Source organism: Podarcis filfolensis (assembly GCF_964270895.1).
Source record: "Podarcis filfolensis genome assembly, chromosome: 3".
Lineage (NCBI taxonomy): Eukaryota > Metazoa > Chordata > Lepidosauria > Squamata > Lacertidae > Podarcis > Podarcis filfolensis.
Window position 1 is genome coordinate 69245807 of NC_139606.1, and position 15576 is coordinate 69261382.

At 41.7% G+C, this 15576-nt stretch overlaps 2 protein-coding genes across 9 annotated transcripts in view; one reads left to right on the forward strand and one right to left on the reverse strand.

The window, feature by feature from the left end:
• Positions 1-11592, reverse strand: part of SERAC1 (serine active site containing 1) — a 25312-nt gene extending 13720 nt beyond the window's left edge. For 3 of the 8 annotated variants that reach the window (XR_014546164.1, XR_014546165.1, XM_083605803.1), the window contains exons 1-10: positions 11322-11524; positions 9569-9660; positions 7948-7984; positions 6250-6386; positions 5653-5742; positions 4700-4831; positions 2879-3000; positions 1375-1503; positions 598-711; positions 271-433 (exon numbers count right to left, since the gene is read on the reverse strand). Coding sequence is in view for 6 of the 8 variants with exons in the window: in XM_083605803.1 (XP_083461929.1) it covers positions 271-433; positions 598-711; positions 1375-1503; positions 2879-3000; positions 4700-4831; positions 5653-5742; positions 6250-6386; positions 7948-7984; positions 9569-9660; positions 11322-11416 (1111 nt within the window). In the remaining 2 variants the exon portion in view is untranslated. Of the gene's footprint in view, positions 1-270; positions 434-597; positions 712-1374; positions 1504-2878; positions 3001-4699; positions 4832-5652; positions 5743-6249; positions 6387-7947; positions 7985-9568; positions 9661-11321 lie in introns of all 8 variants that reach the window. The other 5 variants (XM_083605804.1, XM_083605805.1, XM_083605806.1 and 2 more) reach the window with 5 other exon arrangements.
• Positions 11575-14946, forward strand: GTF2H5 (general transcription factor IIH subunit 5). The gene is made up of 3 exons (XM_083605830.1): positions 11575-11697; positions 12972-13029; positions 14296-14946. Exons 2-3 carry the CDS (start codon positions 12995-12997, stop codon positions 14474-14476), a joined length of 216 nt encoding a protein of 71 aa, XP_083461956.1. The 5' UTR covers positions 11575-11697; positions 12972-12994; the 3' UTR covers positions 14477-14946.
• The last annotated feature ends 630 nt before the right edge of the window (positions 14947-15576 follow it).

The following is a 15576-nucleotide window of genomic DNA, read 5'->3' on the forward strand; positions in this document are numbered from 1 at the left end:
AAACATGTCGCCTACATTAGAAGGCTATACTTATGCATAATTATGTTCTTCCATTAAGGTTCATTCATAATCCAGCAATGAATTCCTTTCACCTCGGATCACTTGGCACATTATCTCAGACTACAGTCCTCTGCCCACTTACCTGGAGGCAAGCCCCACTGAACCCAACAGAATAAAAAGCATCTGCGACTATTATAAAGAAAAAGCTACAGGGTCCCGTTTCTTTCAGTTAATTCTCCATTTTTCAGAGACCATAAGCTTTGCTATTACCTGCACGAAATATAGATGAATGAAGCTGTTCATTAAGCGCCATGTTCCCAATTATGTGAATGATGCTCCTCTGTATTTTGGGGGAATCCTTGCGGATTTGGTATAGTTTTTGCAGCAGCTGAAGCCCCCCACTTGCTTCAATTTCATCACAATGACTAGGAATCTGAAATTAGGCAGGAAGTACTATCATGACTATCTTTAGCTGGCAAATAGTTTGTGACATGTTTTGTCTTCCATCCAGATAAAAATCATTACAGAAATTGTATCTAGGGAACAGGCATCTATTTGCAGAGGCTTAAGAAGGTGGTGGTGTTGCTACTGAATTACCTTGGAATGATGCACTAAAGCTTGTAAGCAGAAGAGTTCCACAGCCTTTGAAGGAACAGTACTGAGACTTTCACAATAAGGAAGCCCATTTCCACCAAAACACCATAAGCCCCCCTGGAATAAAAAAATATGTATATATTCAGGAATGTATTTCAATTCATTTCAAAAAAGAGAAGTCAACATTAAAAGCTTTCCTTACAACTAGATTTGTAAAATTTGCATTTAAGGATTAGGCCATCTTGGTAACTTGATGGGGCAAATGGAAGAGAGGTCCAACTTCCAGCCTCCATAAGATGTACTTGCTAATGCTTCCTGTTTATGATAGCTAGGACTAGTTAGCAAGATAGCAAAACAGGCAGGCCAGCAGCACTGAAGAGCTTTCCTGCCATTAAGATTACCTCCCAAACTATTAAACTATGGAAAATGAATTAAACATGGAAATGAATTTTTGATCATTTTTTTCTTTAAAAAATAATCACCAGCCTTTATGTTATCCTGACTTTGTTTCTCAAGACAAAAAATACATTTCCTTAAGAATGTTACTGTGTGTGTCAGGAGTCACCCAACGAGATGGATTCAAGGAATTTCCATTCCTAGAACATATTCAGAACTGGAAATAATAGTGAGAAGAAAAAAGGCAAGCTAGCACAGAATGGTACATAAAATTTAAGAACTTACTGGCAGACAGAGTGGTTTTTTAATGGTTTCACACATTAACTGGAAGACAGAGCATGCGTTGTTCCATTTTTGTCAAAATATTTAGAGTTAGGAACACACCTTTCGTGCAGCGATGGTCTGGCTGCTTTCTCTTAAAGCCAATGATGTAAAATATTGTACACATGGGTCAAGATCTGTCTGAGGTAAAGCTGCCAACAATAGCAGAAGTTCATCTTCCGAATAACAAGCCTGTAATGTAAACCAAAAACACCTGTTAACATATCCCACAACAGCAGGCACCAGGAAATTATGTAAAAACACTGAACTGTGTGAAATAACCAGTTCACATCAGAAAAATGTAGTGCCTAACTGCTATTGAAGTTACTGCCCTAGATGCCATGGGTCTTAGATATCTTGGAAACTGCTCCCACAAGTTTCATCTTGCCCTCCATAATATGCACAGCAAGGGCCACCTAACAATAACAGCAATTTGAACTGACTTCCAGATGTGGCACAAGGATGAGGATTTCTCTAGATGTTTCTGCTCACTGCTACCTCTAGCCAAGGCTAGTTTAGGGAGACACGTCCCCGCCTGCCTGGAAGAGCAGTCTGTCATGTAGTTCAGTTGTGCCCTAAGTTTTGCAAAGTATAACTGTTTCCAGGAGTTTGCAGATCCCAGTCTGAGCATCCAATAGTTGCCACTCCTCACCTTCTGCACTCATTCCAATTAATCTTTTATGTCACTGTGTTTTGTCCTTCAATCTTTCCTTTTCCTGCTATGGGCTAGATTCAACTGACTGCTCCTACTAACTGAGGCCTGCACAATTGAGTTTCCCCTTCCCCCTGCACGCCTCTCAAGCTCCCCAAATTGGCTTGGGAGGGCAGAACCCCCAGAACAGCACACCAGAGGACCAGAGGGGAGATTGTTCCATCATGCAAGCAGCAATGTTCGCACTGATGGAGCAACCTCCTTTGTCATTGAATTCCTCCCTGTTTGCCTACAGACTTCAGTTCAGTCCTAGGTCCCTGCCTCTACACTCCCAAGGATGGCATGGCTTGACATATCCCTGATCTCATCTCCACTTCTCTCTCTGTTCATTCCAGGCTGCACCATGACTCTGCCCCTTAAATCTAAGCCCTGATCTTGAAGTCACCATCAGCCATAGGGACTGGATAATGAAAGATACCGTATTTTTCGTTCTATAAGACGCACCAGACCACAAGACGCACCTAGTTTTTGGAGGAGGAAAACAAGAAAAAAAAAATTCTGAATCTCAGAAGTGAGAACAGCAAGAGGGATCGCTATGCAGCGAAAGCAGCAATCCCTCTTGCTGTTCTGGCTTCTGTGATAGCTGTGCAGCCTGCATTCGCTCCATAGGACGCACACACATTTCCCCTTACTTTTTAGGAGGGAAAAAATGAGTCTTATAGAGCAAAAAATAGGGTACTTTCCTTAACTTAGGAAATGTCGAACCAACTCTTTAAGATTTCAAATTGTTGTTAATCCACATAGATGAAAATGTAAATCAGTTATTATGTTAGACCAGCTATATGGGTTGACTCCTAACTAGATTTCAAAATACTTCTATGAAAAATGGTGAAGTCTGGATTTCATAATACGTACATCTTTTTGTTTTGGTAAAAGATGGGGTAGCAGGAAAAAACGCAGGTCAACATCTTTACTTCGAGCTAAACCAATAGTAGTTCTCTGATCACTTGCTTGGGCAGCTGTCCTATACTGATAATCTGTATTAGAACAAATAGAGTTAGGACTTAAACAAACTTGAAATATTTGCCTTTGTTTATAAAGTTTTGTAAAGTCCATGCAAGTAAGCAAGCAATACAAATTTGCAATTAATAAATGCAACTAAGGACATATGGTAATTCACAATGTATGGAGGAACAGAAAAGGGAGAGACTTTCCATCCTTCTGTTTGGAAAGGACTGTATGCACCAAGGTGTCGAACACATATAGGATAAAAATAATAATCAATTTTTCAGGGTGGTGGTGGGGAATAGCTGCAGCACTGATTTGAAACCCTAGTGTCTGCATTTAGTTTTTTTAAACTTAGCTTGCCAATTTATAAATTTATACACCAGGCGCTCACATGAACGTTGATATAATCCTTAAAGCACTGGACTTCAATGGGTAGTGTAATGGTTCTAGGGGTTGCTCGTGCGTAAACCAGCACCACACCTGGCTGGGTTGCCTGAGTGAACCTTTTCTGTCCGGACAGCCACTCGCCCGTGGCTGTCTCAATCGCTGGCAGAATCCGTCAGTGGGCGTTTCTTGAACTTCTTCCAGCAAAGAAGCTCTTTGACGCCTAGTCTCCGCCTACTCTCCCTGCGCGGAAGCCTTCTGCACAAGGAGGGTGTGGGCAGCGGAGGACCCTTACTCTCCCCGCTGGTCCCCGGCAAGGAGCCATGGGACCGCCTCGCCGATTCCCCCATCTGCCCCCCTTCTCCATTGGTGCTACGCTGATCCCCCTCCCCCGAAGATGGGCTGCCTCTCCCCATCCCGGGGCGCTCTCTGGAGTCCCTCTGGAGCCCGCTCTCTACCTCCGGCCCTGATGGCAGTTCCCTGACATCCAGGTTGTAGAGCCAAGTCAAAACTGGATATTCAGTGCTAGCTTTTTTCTAAGCAGATGGCAGACAACTAAAAATGTTCCTCTTCTTTTATATTTTTTAAAATGAAAATACAAATCACAGTTATTTAGTGCATTTATATTCTACCTTTTCCTCCAAGGAACTCAAGGTGGTATATATTGTTCTCCCCCCCCCCACCATTTAATCCCCAAAACAATGCTGCAAGTTGGTTAGGCTGAGAGGCAGTGACTGACCCAAGGTCACGTAGTGAGCTTCATAACCAAGTAGGGATTTGAGCCCCAGTCCCTCAGGTCACAGTCCAACACTTTAACCACTTTGCCATACTTTTAAGAGACTTTTTCAGATCAGCTCCAATTGCAACAACTAGGTAATGCCTCAAGGTTGTTCATATTGTTGCACAACCATATTTGTTTGTTTAAGATTTCAAGAGCAAGATAAAGATTGATAAAATAAACAGCAGACAGAAGGATAAAGGATGATAGGTCTGGTAAATAATTCAGAAGTTGATCCCATGTTGAAGGCTGAGATTAAACAGGATGCCAAATATGAAAATGCTGCAGTGATTCTCCAGTATATAGGAAATCTATCCAATGTACATCCACTAGTGTGAGCATAACCCAAATTAAATATTTACAAAATACGTAGCGTTAAATACGTACAAAAAAACCTATTTTAAAAAACAAAATACTGAGATGCTGTCCTGCACAAATCTCATTCACAGGAGAGCTTTATCTTAGATTGTATTCCTATCCCCTAGCCTGAGGGGTCTTTCCATAGTAATAACTGTGAGTTAAGGGCGACAAGTTAAAACACTAGCTTTCATAACAGAATACCTTACCACGCCAGTAGCAATTGGAGGCTAATTCTTGCACAGCTTGTAATCGGACCATTTTATCTTCTGACTGGCTTCTTTTCACAAGGAGCCACAAGGCACACTCATGCTCATCTGCGTCAAAAGTACTGAAGCGTTCTTTACTCAAAAAATAAAATAAGAACCAAATGACTGCAGTTGTTCATTAAACTTTGCATTATCAGCAGAAAATGAAGATAACTTCTTCCAGAAGCGACATTTTAAAGCATATTATTCAACAGATGGAATCATTATTTCTACAACAGTATAATTATTATACATTTATTTAAACTCTGCCTTGCCCTCTCTGACAGGGACTCAAGGCAGTTTACCAATAAAAATAAAAACAGTGCACAGAAATGAGCTGAAAGTGCAGCAGGACAGAAGAAATGGTTATGTATGCTGTATACTGATAAAACCATTATTGTGTAATTAATTATGCTCTGCATATAAGCTGTGCTTAAAAGTGTTCTAAGTGCAATATTCTGTACAACAATCCTGTTCAGCAAGTCAGTATTATCACCTGCATCAGGCTGTGATATAGTGGCTTGTGTTAAATCACCTAGTGAGTTGATGCCAGAGCTGCAACTGAAACTGGGAACTTTCTGGTTCACAGCTTTGCCATTATGTAGCTCTAAACCTGTTACCTTAAATATGGTTAATCAGAGGCAGGCAGACCTAGCTGAGCTAGGGCAGAACTGAAAACACTCAATAAGCAGTCTACAGAACAGGAAAGGAAGGAACTGGGTTTGGAGTGAATGAGGTAGGCAGAGCTAACAGGCAAGGCAGTAAGGAGGCTGGGCTTTATGCCTTCGCCATCATGATCATATTGTGAACAACACAGGGCATTTCAATGGACACTGTCAGAGGCAAAGAGCAAAGCTAAATAGCTAAACCTAGGAATAACACTCTTAAGGTATAGCAGATTTGTTCAAACCTACCATCAAATGGTCTTTGGAAAATTCTAGCATTTGTTTCTAGTATTTTCCTTGCTGCTCTGTGAAGTTCTTTTCTCACTTGGTAAGTAATCCCTATTAAAAAAGAACAAAAGTGCAGATTTAGGGTCATACAATACATAAAGGCTGCTGTCATATTAAGCACATTTCTTACAGAGATAATGTCCTATTACAAACTCTCCCTCCCACACACATATTTCTTTGGGCTCCAATTATGACAAAACCTGCCAACCAGGGAAAACTGTACAATGGCACCAGGTGTATAGTGCTGCAGGCCAAGCAATGGCTGGTTCCCAGGTATAACTGAGGATTAATGGGGCTTGGCTGCTTGCCCTGGCTTCTAGGAATGAATGTTCGTAACATCAGCAGCACTCTTAAGAGCTCTGCACATAGACTAAGAAAACTTCCAGTCAGAAGATGCATTTCTTCAACCTAGGCAAAATCCTGGTGCTTGTGAAGTAAATTTTGCTACTAATCTCAGCACTGCAGTACTCTTTATTAAACATAGAATTCATGTTATTTCCCCCCTCTTTGTTCTCTACATTATTTCTTGAATAACATAAAAGTCCAATGGTCTCTTACCTTGATATTCACTGGGATCTAAAGAAACTGTTTGTAAATAAATGTAGGACTTCAGTTTTTCTTGCTGTACCACTTGGGTATCAAAAGAGAACAACCTCCTTAAAGCCAGAACTTCATATATAGCAAAGATGCAACCACTTTAAAAAGAAAGATATCATTTAAGTATTAATACAAAAATTCAAAAATGACTTTTCTTAAGATGCAAATTGGAAGCATGTCTATGTACGGTTCTCTGAATTTTAAACATGATGGGCTGGTTCAGGCATACCGATCTGGTCCAATAAACCATGGTTTATCAGCCCAGGAAGAAGCTGTTGCCCATTCACTCCCTCCTCACCTCTCCCTGTTGTGCCCAGCTTTAGCAAAGTTAATTTGGTTTCTTAAACAAGTGTCCCTGTGACATTCAAATCCAGTAACTCAGATCATGGTTAGGAAAGGCCTAACCATGCAGATGTGCAGCAGGCAGATACATCTTGTGACATCCTAGCAGTTCTTTTAGAGCAGTCTGGGAACTTTAAATGGATCATCTACAACACAAATTTCGAAATATAGAAGACAAGATATCTGTTGTCAGCAATGAGGCCTGGAGCAGTACAGAAGAGGGCAAACTACCACCAAACCCACCACTTCCCCCTGCTTATTCCCAAGCCTGAGCAATCTTTGATTGAAGCTGTAACATAAGTTCCTTTGGCAATAGGATCCTCAGTATTCAGCTGCCAAACAGGGAAGCAAAGGAACAATCACAAGGTTGAAGTACTTTGCACATGCCACTCAACTGCACAGTGAGTATTCAATGCTTTTCACTGGAGTAAGCAACACACAGCTGACCTACTCCTAAAATGAGCGTTAAAAGCGCAAGTTTGATTAATTTTGAACCTAGGAAGGTAAAAATTGCTAATGGCTAAGAAACAAAGTGAAAAGCCAACAGGAAGTCTAAATCAATTGTTTTTGGCACTTTTAAGATTAGAAGGTACAATTTCCAAACAATGAATTAAATGCAATATTTGACAATAATTTATCTCTTTAAAAAACTACATCTCCAGCATTGTATATTTGCTCATATTTTACTTCTGAAGTGGCCTTCAGTGCTAAGTTGCCCAAGCCTATTTCACACATATTTTTAGATGAGGCTGGGATTCATAGTGTTCCTCACATGTTGGGGAACATCTGATGTGCCACAAGTAAGCATCTGCTCACACAGTGGGGTTCCTCTCCTCTCCCCTCACAGCCCCCCCCCCCCGTCTACCCAAACAATTTGCTCTGGAGGGTCAAGGACTGGAGGGGAAGAAGAAAAACTGGAGGTCCTGTGACGCAACCATACAAGTGTGTGAACATCATGCAAACAGATGAAAAATTAATACAAAAGTTCATTGACATTACAGTGGTACCTCGAGTTACAAACGCTTCAGGTTACAAACTCCGCTAACCTTGGAAGAGCTACCTCGAGTTGAGAACTTTGCCCCAGGATGAGAACGGAAATCGTGTGCCGGCGGCGCAGCAGCAGCAAGAGGCCCCATTAGCGAAAGCACGCCTCTAGTTAAGAACAGTTTCAGGTTAAGAACAGACCTCCGGAACAAATTAAGTTCATAATTAGAGGTACCACTGTATTTTCTGGAGATACAGATACACACACACATATATCTACATTCCTTTTTAATTCAGTGTTAACTGTTTGGATGTTTGCATATTCAAACTTACCCTAGAATAAGTGAGCCAGTTAATTTTGCAATTTTCCCTTAAAAATAAAATAAAAATAAAAGTGTGTCACTGTATATGCAAAAAAGCACGTTTTAAAATATTGAATTATTCATCACATCATAAACAGTAATCAGATGGATCCAACCTTACAGTGCAATCCTAACCAGGTCTACTCAGAAATAAGTCCTACTGAATTCACTTGGGGTAACTCCCAGGTAAGTGGAGTTAAGTACGGCTAATTTAGGCTACAGTCTTAGGCCCCAAGTCAATGTGAAAAGTTACGAACCAAGAGCAACTAACTTTCTCTGGCTCCAACCTAATGTAGATATAAGAACAGTGTTAAAGCTGCAGCTCTCATGATTATGTTTTACAATTTGCCTTAGATTGTGTCCTGTTATGATTCTGTATGTAACCATATTTTGCTTCTTCATGTTTAATAAATAAAACAAAAAGCAATCGTACGCATTTATCTGAAGGGGAAGTCACAATGAGGTTTGTACAAATCCTACAATCTTTGGCACCTTTGCTTGGCAATAAAGCTCAAAGAACTCAATGAGACTTACTTCTACATAAACATGCATAGGATCTGGATGGTAAAGTCATTTTTGTTTCCATTAACAGAAGCAACTTCATTGCTTTTTATACAGACATGCTCCTTCTACCATCATTCTGATAAGTTTAAAATTACTAATCACGATTAAAGGGATGCACCACCAGAAGCTACTTTCACTTAAACAGCATCAGTCGGTACTTGGAGGATTAAGTTGTATTAAGGTGCTTAACTTTTACTGATGACTCTAATCAGCATTGTTCACCTTTCCCCAGATGGCTGTGGTTCAGCAGTATCTCAGAGACATGCAAGCTTATCCATCACTAGCATTAGGTTTCTGCATTAGAATAGAATATTTAAGCTGCTCTGTATTTTAAAAATACTTTTAAATTCAGCAAGTCACAAATTATGAATTAGGATTCATCAGCTGATTGAAGTTGACCTATAAAGAAGTCACAAATCTGCTGGTAGGAGGCAGAACATGAAGAAGACTATGATAAGAGAATCTCAGAATTGTAGAGTCGGAAGGGATCACGATGGTCATCTAGTCGAATTATCAGATGTAGAACCAACAAACATGGCCTGATCAAAGGCAAGATTCCCATCCTCTACCACTGTAGCATACGCAATGGAAAATATCCAATGGCAAGTAGAAATGACAATGAAATATTACTTGTACTCATTGATATTTCTAAGTTATTTAACAGGAACTAAAACTTATAAATGAAAAGTCAAAGCAGAAAAACTACAGTGTAAGTTAAAATAAATAAAACCAGAAGCAGCGAAACCCTAATACAACAGAGCTAGAGGTACTAAAATATCTTCAGATTAAAATGAATGGAAAATTAAAAAGTTCTTCACAAGTGCCCCAAAATACTGTAACATAAAGGCTAGCCTCTTTCTTTGGAAAACCCCAACTGAAACAGAGCTGACTGTAGATAATGTATCATCTATTTGTTTTAAACAAGACCTTCCCGTAAAATGATGATCAGCCAATCTGGAAACAACTCATCAGTAAAAATAATGATTAATGTCTTTCCATTAACCTAGTAATCATAGAATTGCACTTACGGATGTCTTTCCATGATTGGTCAGTCTTCTGGGCTGAACCAAGAGTTCCTATCTTTCGACAACAAATCCCACAATAAGCAGCCAGTGACATTCTGTAAAAGTATGAAATGGTGATAAAGTTGTAAACCAAGAAAATCTTTGATAAAAATACATTTTAAAAAAAAGAAATGGTGATAAAGAATGTCAATCTACAAAAAATGCTTTCTAACTGCACAATAGAAGGCTAGCAGCAAAAGTGCCTGTTTAGTGTCCCTTGAGATGGCATTCCACAGGTTTGGTGCAATAACTGAGAAAACCCTATCTTTTCTACGCACTGTTGCACACCAGCCCAATCTCCGAGCAGTGCGAGATTCCAGGGGTTCCAGGCACTTGGTCAGGGTTTCCTTTTGGAGAGACTGTGGTGTCTTTATGATAGTGCATATGGTTTATTTACACATATACACAACCTGAGCATATCATGGAGGGGTTCACAGCATTAGCACCCCAAAAAGGTCTTGTTTCTCCCATAGCGGCAGCCTTGGATTCAAGCAGGAATCAAACATGGTGCTCTGACTCTCTCTGCAGCTTGCTGCTTTCCCTCTAGTTCAAATCACAGCCCCAAAACTCTAATTCAAATGCTGGTTTTCGTCCTCCTCATCTCTAAGTTGAGGGAGAGCCTCTACTACAGTGGTACCTCGAGTTACAAACGCCTCAGGTTACAAACGCTTCAGGTTACAAACTCCGCTAACCTGGAAGAGTTACCTCGAGTTGAGAACTTTGCCCTAGGATAAGAATGGAAATTGTGTGCCAGCGGCACAGCGACAGCAAGAGGCCCCATTAGCGAAAGCACGCCTCTAGTTAAGAACAGTTTCAGGTTAAGGACGGACCTCCGGGAACGAATTAATCTCGTAACTAGAGGTACCACTGTATTTGGTCTCTCCCACAGAACCCCTTTTCCTTTGTTCTCTTAACAGCCCATCACCCAGACTATCACCTCAATGCAGGAAACTAGTCTGCTTTATATTCTAACACTTGCTTGGATCCAGTAGTTGGAATGCTCTTGCATGCAGCCTCCTTCCTCCCACCCAACCCTCAACTCATAAAAAAGCCTTCACTGCAAATCTTAGTATTTAAGGAGGCACATGTGGGTGGGGATGGGCCTGCCTGTGCGTTTGCACGAGTGACTCAGTGAGAACGATGCAATCCGGAATGCACCACCCGCGACTGTTGCAAGGACGGCATACAGCTAAAGAGCCCACTTGAAACTGATCGTGTGTCTATCTAAGCCAATTAAAGCACCCCTTACAAAAATGGCCTAAACCGCCTAAACGCGACGCTTCAGTAAAGTGGCTTATGTTATAACCGCGTTAACTTGCTCCGCAGCGAAGGTTCCGGAGCAACACATCCAAGCCTGGCGGCTGTGGGGGCGATGACTAACTTCGAATTTATGAGTGACGACATTAAGGGAGGAGAAAGGTTTTAATTCGGAATGGAAGGGAAGCGTCTCTCCAAAGAGCCCTTCCATCCATGCATGCAGGCACGTTTCCGTCGGAATGAAACCCCTAAGGGCAAAAGAGGGCGAGGGGAGCTTTACTTCCAAAGGAGGGCGCACAGGGCTGAGGGCTTAGACGCCCCGCCAACACGACGAAAAGCATTCGCCACCGCCCGAAGCAGCAGCGGCGGCGGCAGGCAGGCGGGCCTGAGACCGGGGGAAAGCTGTGCTAAAGCCGCGTGTGACCTCCCACAGCGCTAAGTCCGCCCCCCGCAGCCTCACCTGCCTTCCGGAGCGCCGGCTTCAGCACCGCATCCCCGCGGCCGCCCATGAGCTCCAGCCTCCTCGCGCCCCCGCCTACCTGCCCATCTGCCCATTCCCAGCTCTCAACGAACAGAGACGCTCTCGGCGCCGCCTACGCTCTCTGGGGTGGGCGCCGCGTCCGCCCACAGCCCCCCCCCCACGCACGCGCGCGGCAGCCGCCGCCGGCAGATTCCAGCCAATCCCACGGCGAGCCAAGACGCGCGCGCGCGGGGGGGTGGGGTGGTGGGCGGGAGCTCGGCGGCTTCAACTGCGCACGCCTCTTCCGGTTTGCTGGAGAGGCGAGACCTTGGTTTATTTTTCCGCCTCCGAGGGGATGCTGCCGGTTGTGTGAAACGTAAGAGGGTGTTTCTCTCCCCCCCCCCCGCAATTCCCCTTGTTTGTCGTGTTCGCCGCCAGGGCCAGCGCTTTCCCTCGGCCAGAGTAGCTGTCCTCGCGCCCCTCAGTTTCCCTCTTCCTGCCTCGCGTAGCCTCTTGTTGTGTTGTGTGTAGAGAAAGGTTGATGTGATGCCTGGTGGCCAACGCTGAAATGTGCGAATGGGTTAAGGCAGCTTTGTCCGCGCCACCTGATTCTAAACCTGACAGCCTCTAGCTCAATGAATGATAGCTCCCCCCCCTTTCTTTCTTGAAAATATTACTTTTTACTTACATAGAGTATGAGACTCTAAATCTCAGGGTTGTGGGTTGGGAGCCCCACGTTGGGCCACAGATTCCACGGCATGGGGTTAGACTAGATGACCCTGATGGGCCTTCCGAACTCTACAATTCTGTGATTCTATGTTGAGTGCTAGTACGTGCTTAAATACTGGTATGCATTCAGAATTTTGTTAACGCGTAATGAAATAAATAAATAAATTTTAAAATTGTCCAGTAGCACCTTAGAGACCAACTAAGCTTTTCTGTGCATGCACACTTCTTCAGATACACTGAAACAGAAGTCACTAGACCCTTATCCCATGGTACCTTTGGTTGTGGACGGGATCCATTCCGGAGGTCCTGTCGGATCCCGAGGTTTCCACATGCGCGTGCAGTGAAACCCGGTAAAATACTTCCAGGTTTGCCACACGTAACAGTATATAGTGGGAGGGTGGGGTGGGGTTTTTCTCAGAAGGGTAGTAGGAAATGGGTGATTGACTCAATGGGTATAGTAAACCTGTTGACAACTGTTAACGACTGCAATTAGTCCTACAGGAAAAAGCAAGGGATAGTATGCAGATGACCAAAAATAGCTTTAGCATATGTAATGAGACAAGAATCTAATATCTCTATTCAGACCAGGTCTCTCCCTAGTTTTCAGTTTAGTAATAAGTTGTAATTCAGCAACTTCTCTTAACAGCCAGTAATGCGTAATGTTAGCAACTTTTTTTTACTTGTTGTAAGGTGATTGAGAATGCAATTCTGTGCATGCAAAATACCTAACTGGTTTCAATGAGGCTTCTTTTCCTGAATTCCTCCATATCTAAAGGTAAAGGGACCCCTGACCATTAGGTCCAGTCGTGGCCAACTCTGGGGTTGCGGGACTGAAGCCTTAAAACTTCAGTAAAATTTATTCTCCTATAAACTGTGTCACACATATATTTTTACTCCTTTTTTATTTATCGGTTTCTTTAGGAGTCTGAATACCTTTTGTGAAGATGGTGAATGTTTTGAAAGGAATACTTATAGAATGGTAAGTAGCACATTATATGTGGGGCTGCCTCTGAAGATGGTTCAGAAACTTCAGCTGGTGCAGAATCCAGCAGCCAGGTTGTTCACTGGGGCAAGACCATTTAATCCTGGCCCAACTGCACTAACTGTCAATCAGTTTCTGGGCCCAATTCAAAGTGCTGGCTTTGACCTATAAAGCCTTAAATGGCTTGGGACAGCAATACTTCAAGGACCACCTCTCCCCCTATGAATCAACCTGGACCATGTGATTGTCATCTTAGGCCCTTCTTTGGGTGCCTCTTCTGTGAGAGGTCCAAAGTGTGGCAACATGAGAACAGGCCTTTTCTGTGGTGGCTCCTTGTTTGTGGAATGCTCTCATCAGGGAGGTTCACCAAGCACCTTCATTATATATCTTTATGAGCCAGGCAAAAACTTTCCTTTATAACCTGGCCTTTGTTTTTTAACTATCTGGCCTTTTTAAGTGAGCAGAATGTTTTAAGTGTATTTCATTTTCCTCTTGATTTTAATGTATTTATTGGCAGGAGGGTTTGTTTGGTTGAAAGTTGCTTTGGGTTGCCCTGGCTAAGCTAAAGCGATGGACAAATTTCATAAACAATAATGAATGAAAGTGGTTATTATAATTCCTGAATGAAATCATTGGCATGGAGTATGAATAAAAGTACGAGACTCGAAAAAGTGGCATAGCCTTTCCTAAATCCAAGACTCTTGAGATACAAAATAAATATCTTACTTCAAATTGTTGAACAACCCTGCAATACGTTATGCTTTAATTTTTGTGTGTTATACCACATTTCCTTTCCCCTCTAGTTGAAAAGTATTGTTGCTTGTAATACAGCTATCATTCCTACTACCATAGCCATATGATAATACAACTACCATAGCTCTATGATTGTGTTCCCTGTCCAGCTCAGCCTATTTGAAGGCCAGATTTTTACATTATAAACAGCTTGACTGAATTTTAGTTGTATTTTGATAGGTTAAGCTCAAAGAGCTGCTCAGACTCCTAGCTTTCAAAGGGGGTCTTAACTGCAGCACTCCCAATTTCTTTTTCTGAAGCTCACCAGCTATGTAATAACTTTAGAGCACTCTGGGGATTTCAGTAATGCTTCTGAAGACCATCCAGTTTCCATGACTACAGAGGTAAGTAACAAACCAGTCCTGCAAACGTACTCCTGAGCTACCTTATAGTTCAGTTATTCCAAAAGAGTGTAAATTTAATTCAGTTAAAGTATCATGTGATGTGACCATTTTATTTGTGCCTCCACAGTGACCCAGCCATGAAGCAGTTTCTGCTGTACTTGGATGAATCAAATGCCCTGGGGAAGAAGTTCATCATACAAGACTTGGATGAAACACATGTCTTTGTGTTAGCTGAGATGGTTTACTTCCTGCAGGAGAAAGTGGGAGAGTTAATGGACCAAAACTCTTTTCCCATTACACAAAAATAGAAAATGGGACTGGAATTGTCTGTGTCTAACTACAATCAATAAATGTGGAACTGAAACTTTATGTGTAGATATTCCTGGTAATAGATTTGGTGGGGATTCAATAGCAAAAGTCACTATAGCAAATAAACTATTTAATTAGATTGTATGTTCAAAAATTCTCTTTGATTTTCTTGCTGTGGTAGTTACAGACTATGAAGTATAGTGTTTTGATAGCCAGTAAAGTGTCTGCCACTGCAAGTGATTTTAGAGTTTACTTGTTTGAACTTTAGGCTATGCTTTATTGAGGGTGGGGGAAATCAATATTCATATTGTTTATTCTTTGTAACTTTCCTTTTAGAGGGAAGATAACCTTAAAGCACATATGCCTTCCGTTTTTAATGGATTGTGCGACTTTTTACAGGACCAAAGGAGACTACCAAATTTCATGTGATGGACCTTGAAAAATAAACAATAATATGAATCCTGCATAACATTGAATAATTTTCAACAGGTTTATAGCTCTGTCTTATACATTTTTAGAGAACTACATTTCACTAAGTTTCATCGGGTTTGTGTATAGGATTGCAGTCTTAGGCACACTTACCTGGGAGTAAGCCCAGTTGAATTCAGTAGGATTTACTTCTGAGTAGAGATTGCACTGTTGGAAAGTGTTCTTGTGCTTGGTTTGGTCAGGCTTTTATTTTTTAGCATTTCAGGAATTTTCTTCTTTTGATTTATAGGGCTCATTATGAACCCTACTGAAATGAAGTTTGAAACTTTTATTCAAGCTTTTACAATATTGTATAAAAATAGAGTGCAATAAAGATTTTATAGCTAATTATGAAATCTAAAAAACAGGAAGGAATTATACTTTTGGGCACTGAGAAGGTTAGTATGCATTACTTGCACCTGCTTCTACCGATGCAGATGTTTTCCCGTTAATTTAAAATCATGTCACTTGCTAAGTGGCTATTATGGTGATGCAGCACAGTTACCAATTATAACGCACAAATCACGTTTAATGCCTTTGGACTCGTAATATTTAAGGGTAAAAAGCCCTGTGTTGTTCCTGTTGTACAGATGGAAGATGAAGATGCTTAAGGCTATGCAGTCATTCTCTG

Coding starts and splice junctions, on each gene's coding strand:
- GTF2H5 (XM_083605830.1), top strand. CDS start 12,995: ATGGTGAATGTTTTGAAAGGAATACTTATAGAATG. Junction 13,030..14,295: donor AAAGGAATACTTATAGAATG/GTAAGTAGCACA, acceptor GTGCCTCCACAG/TGACCCAGCCATGAAGCAGT.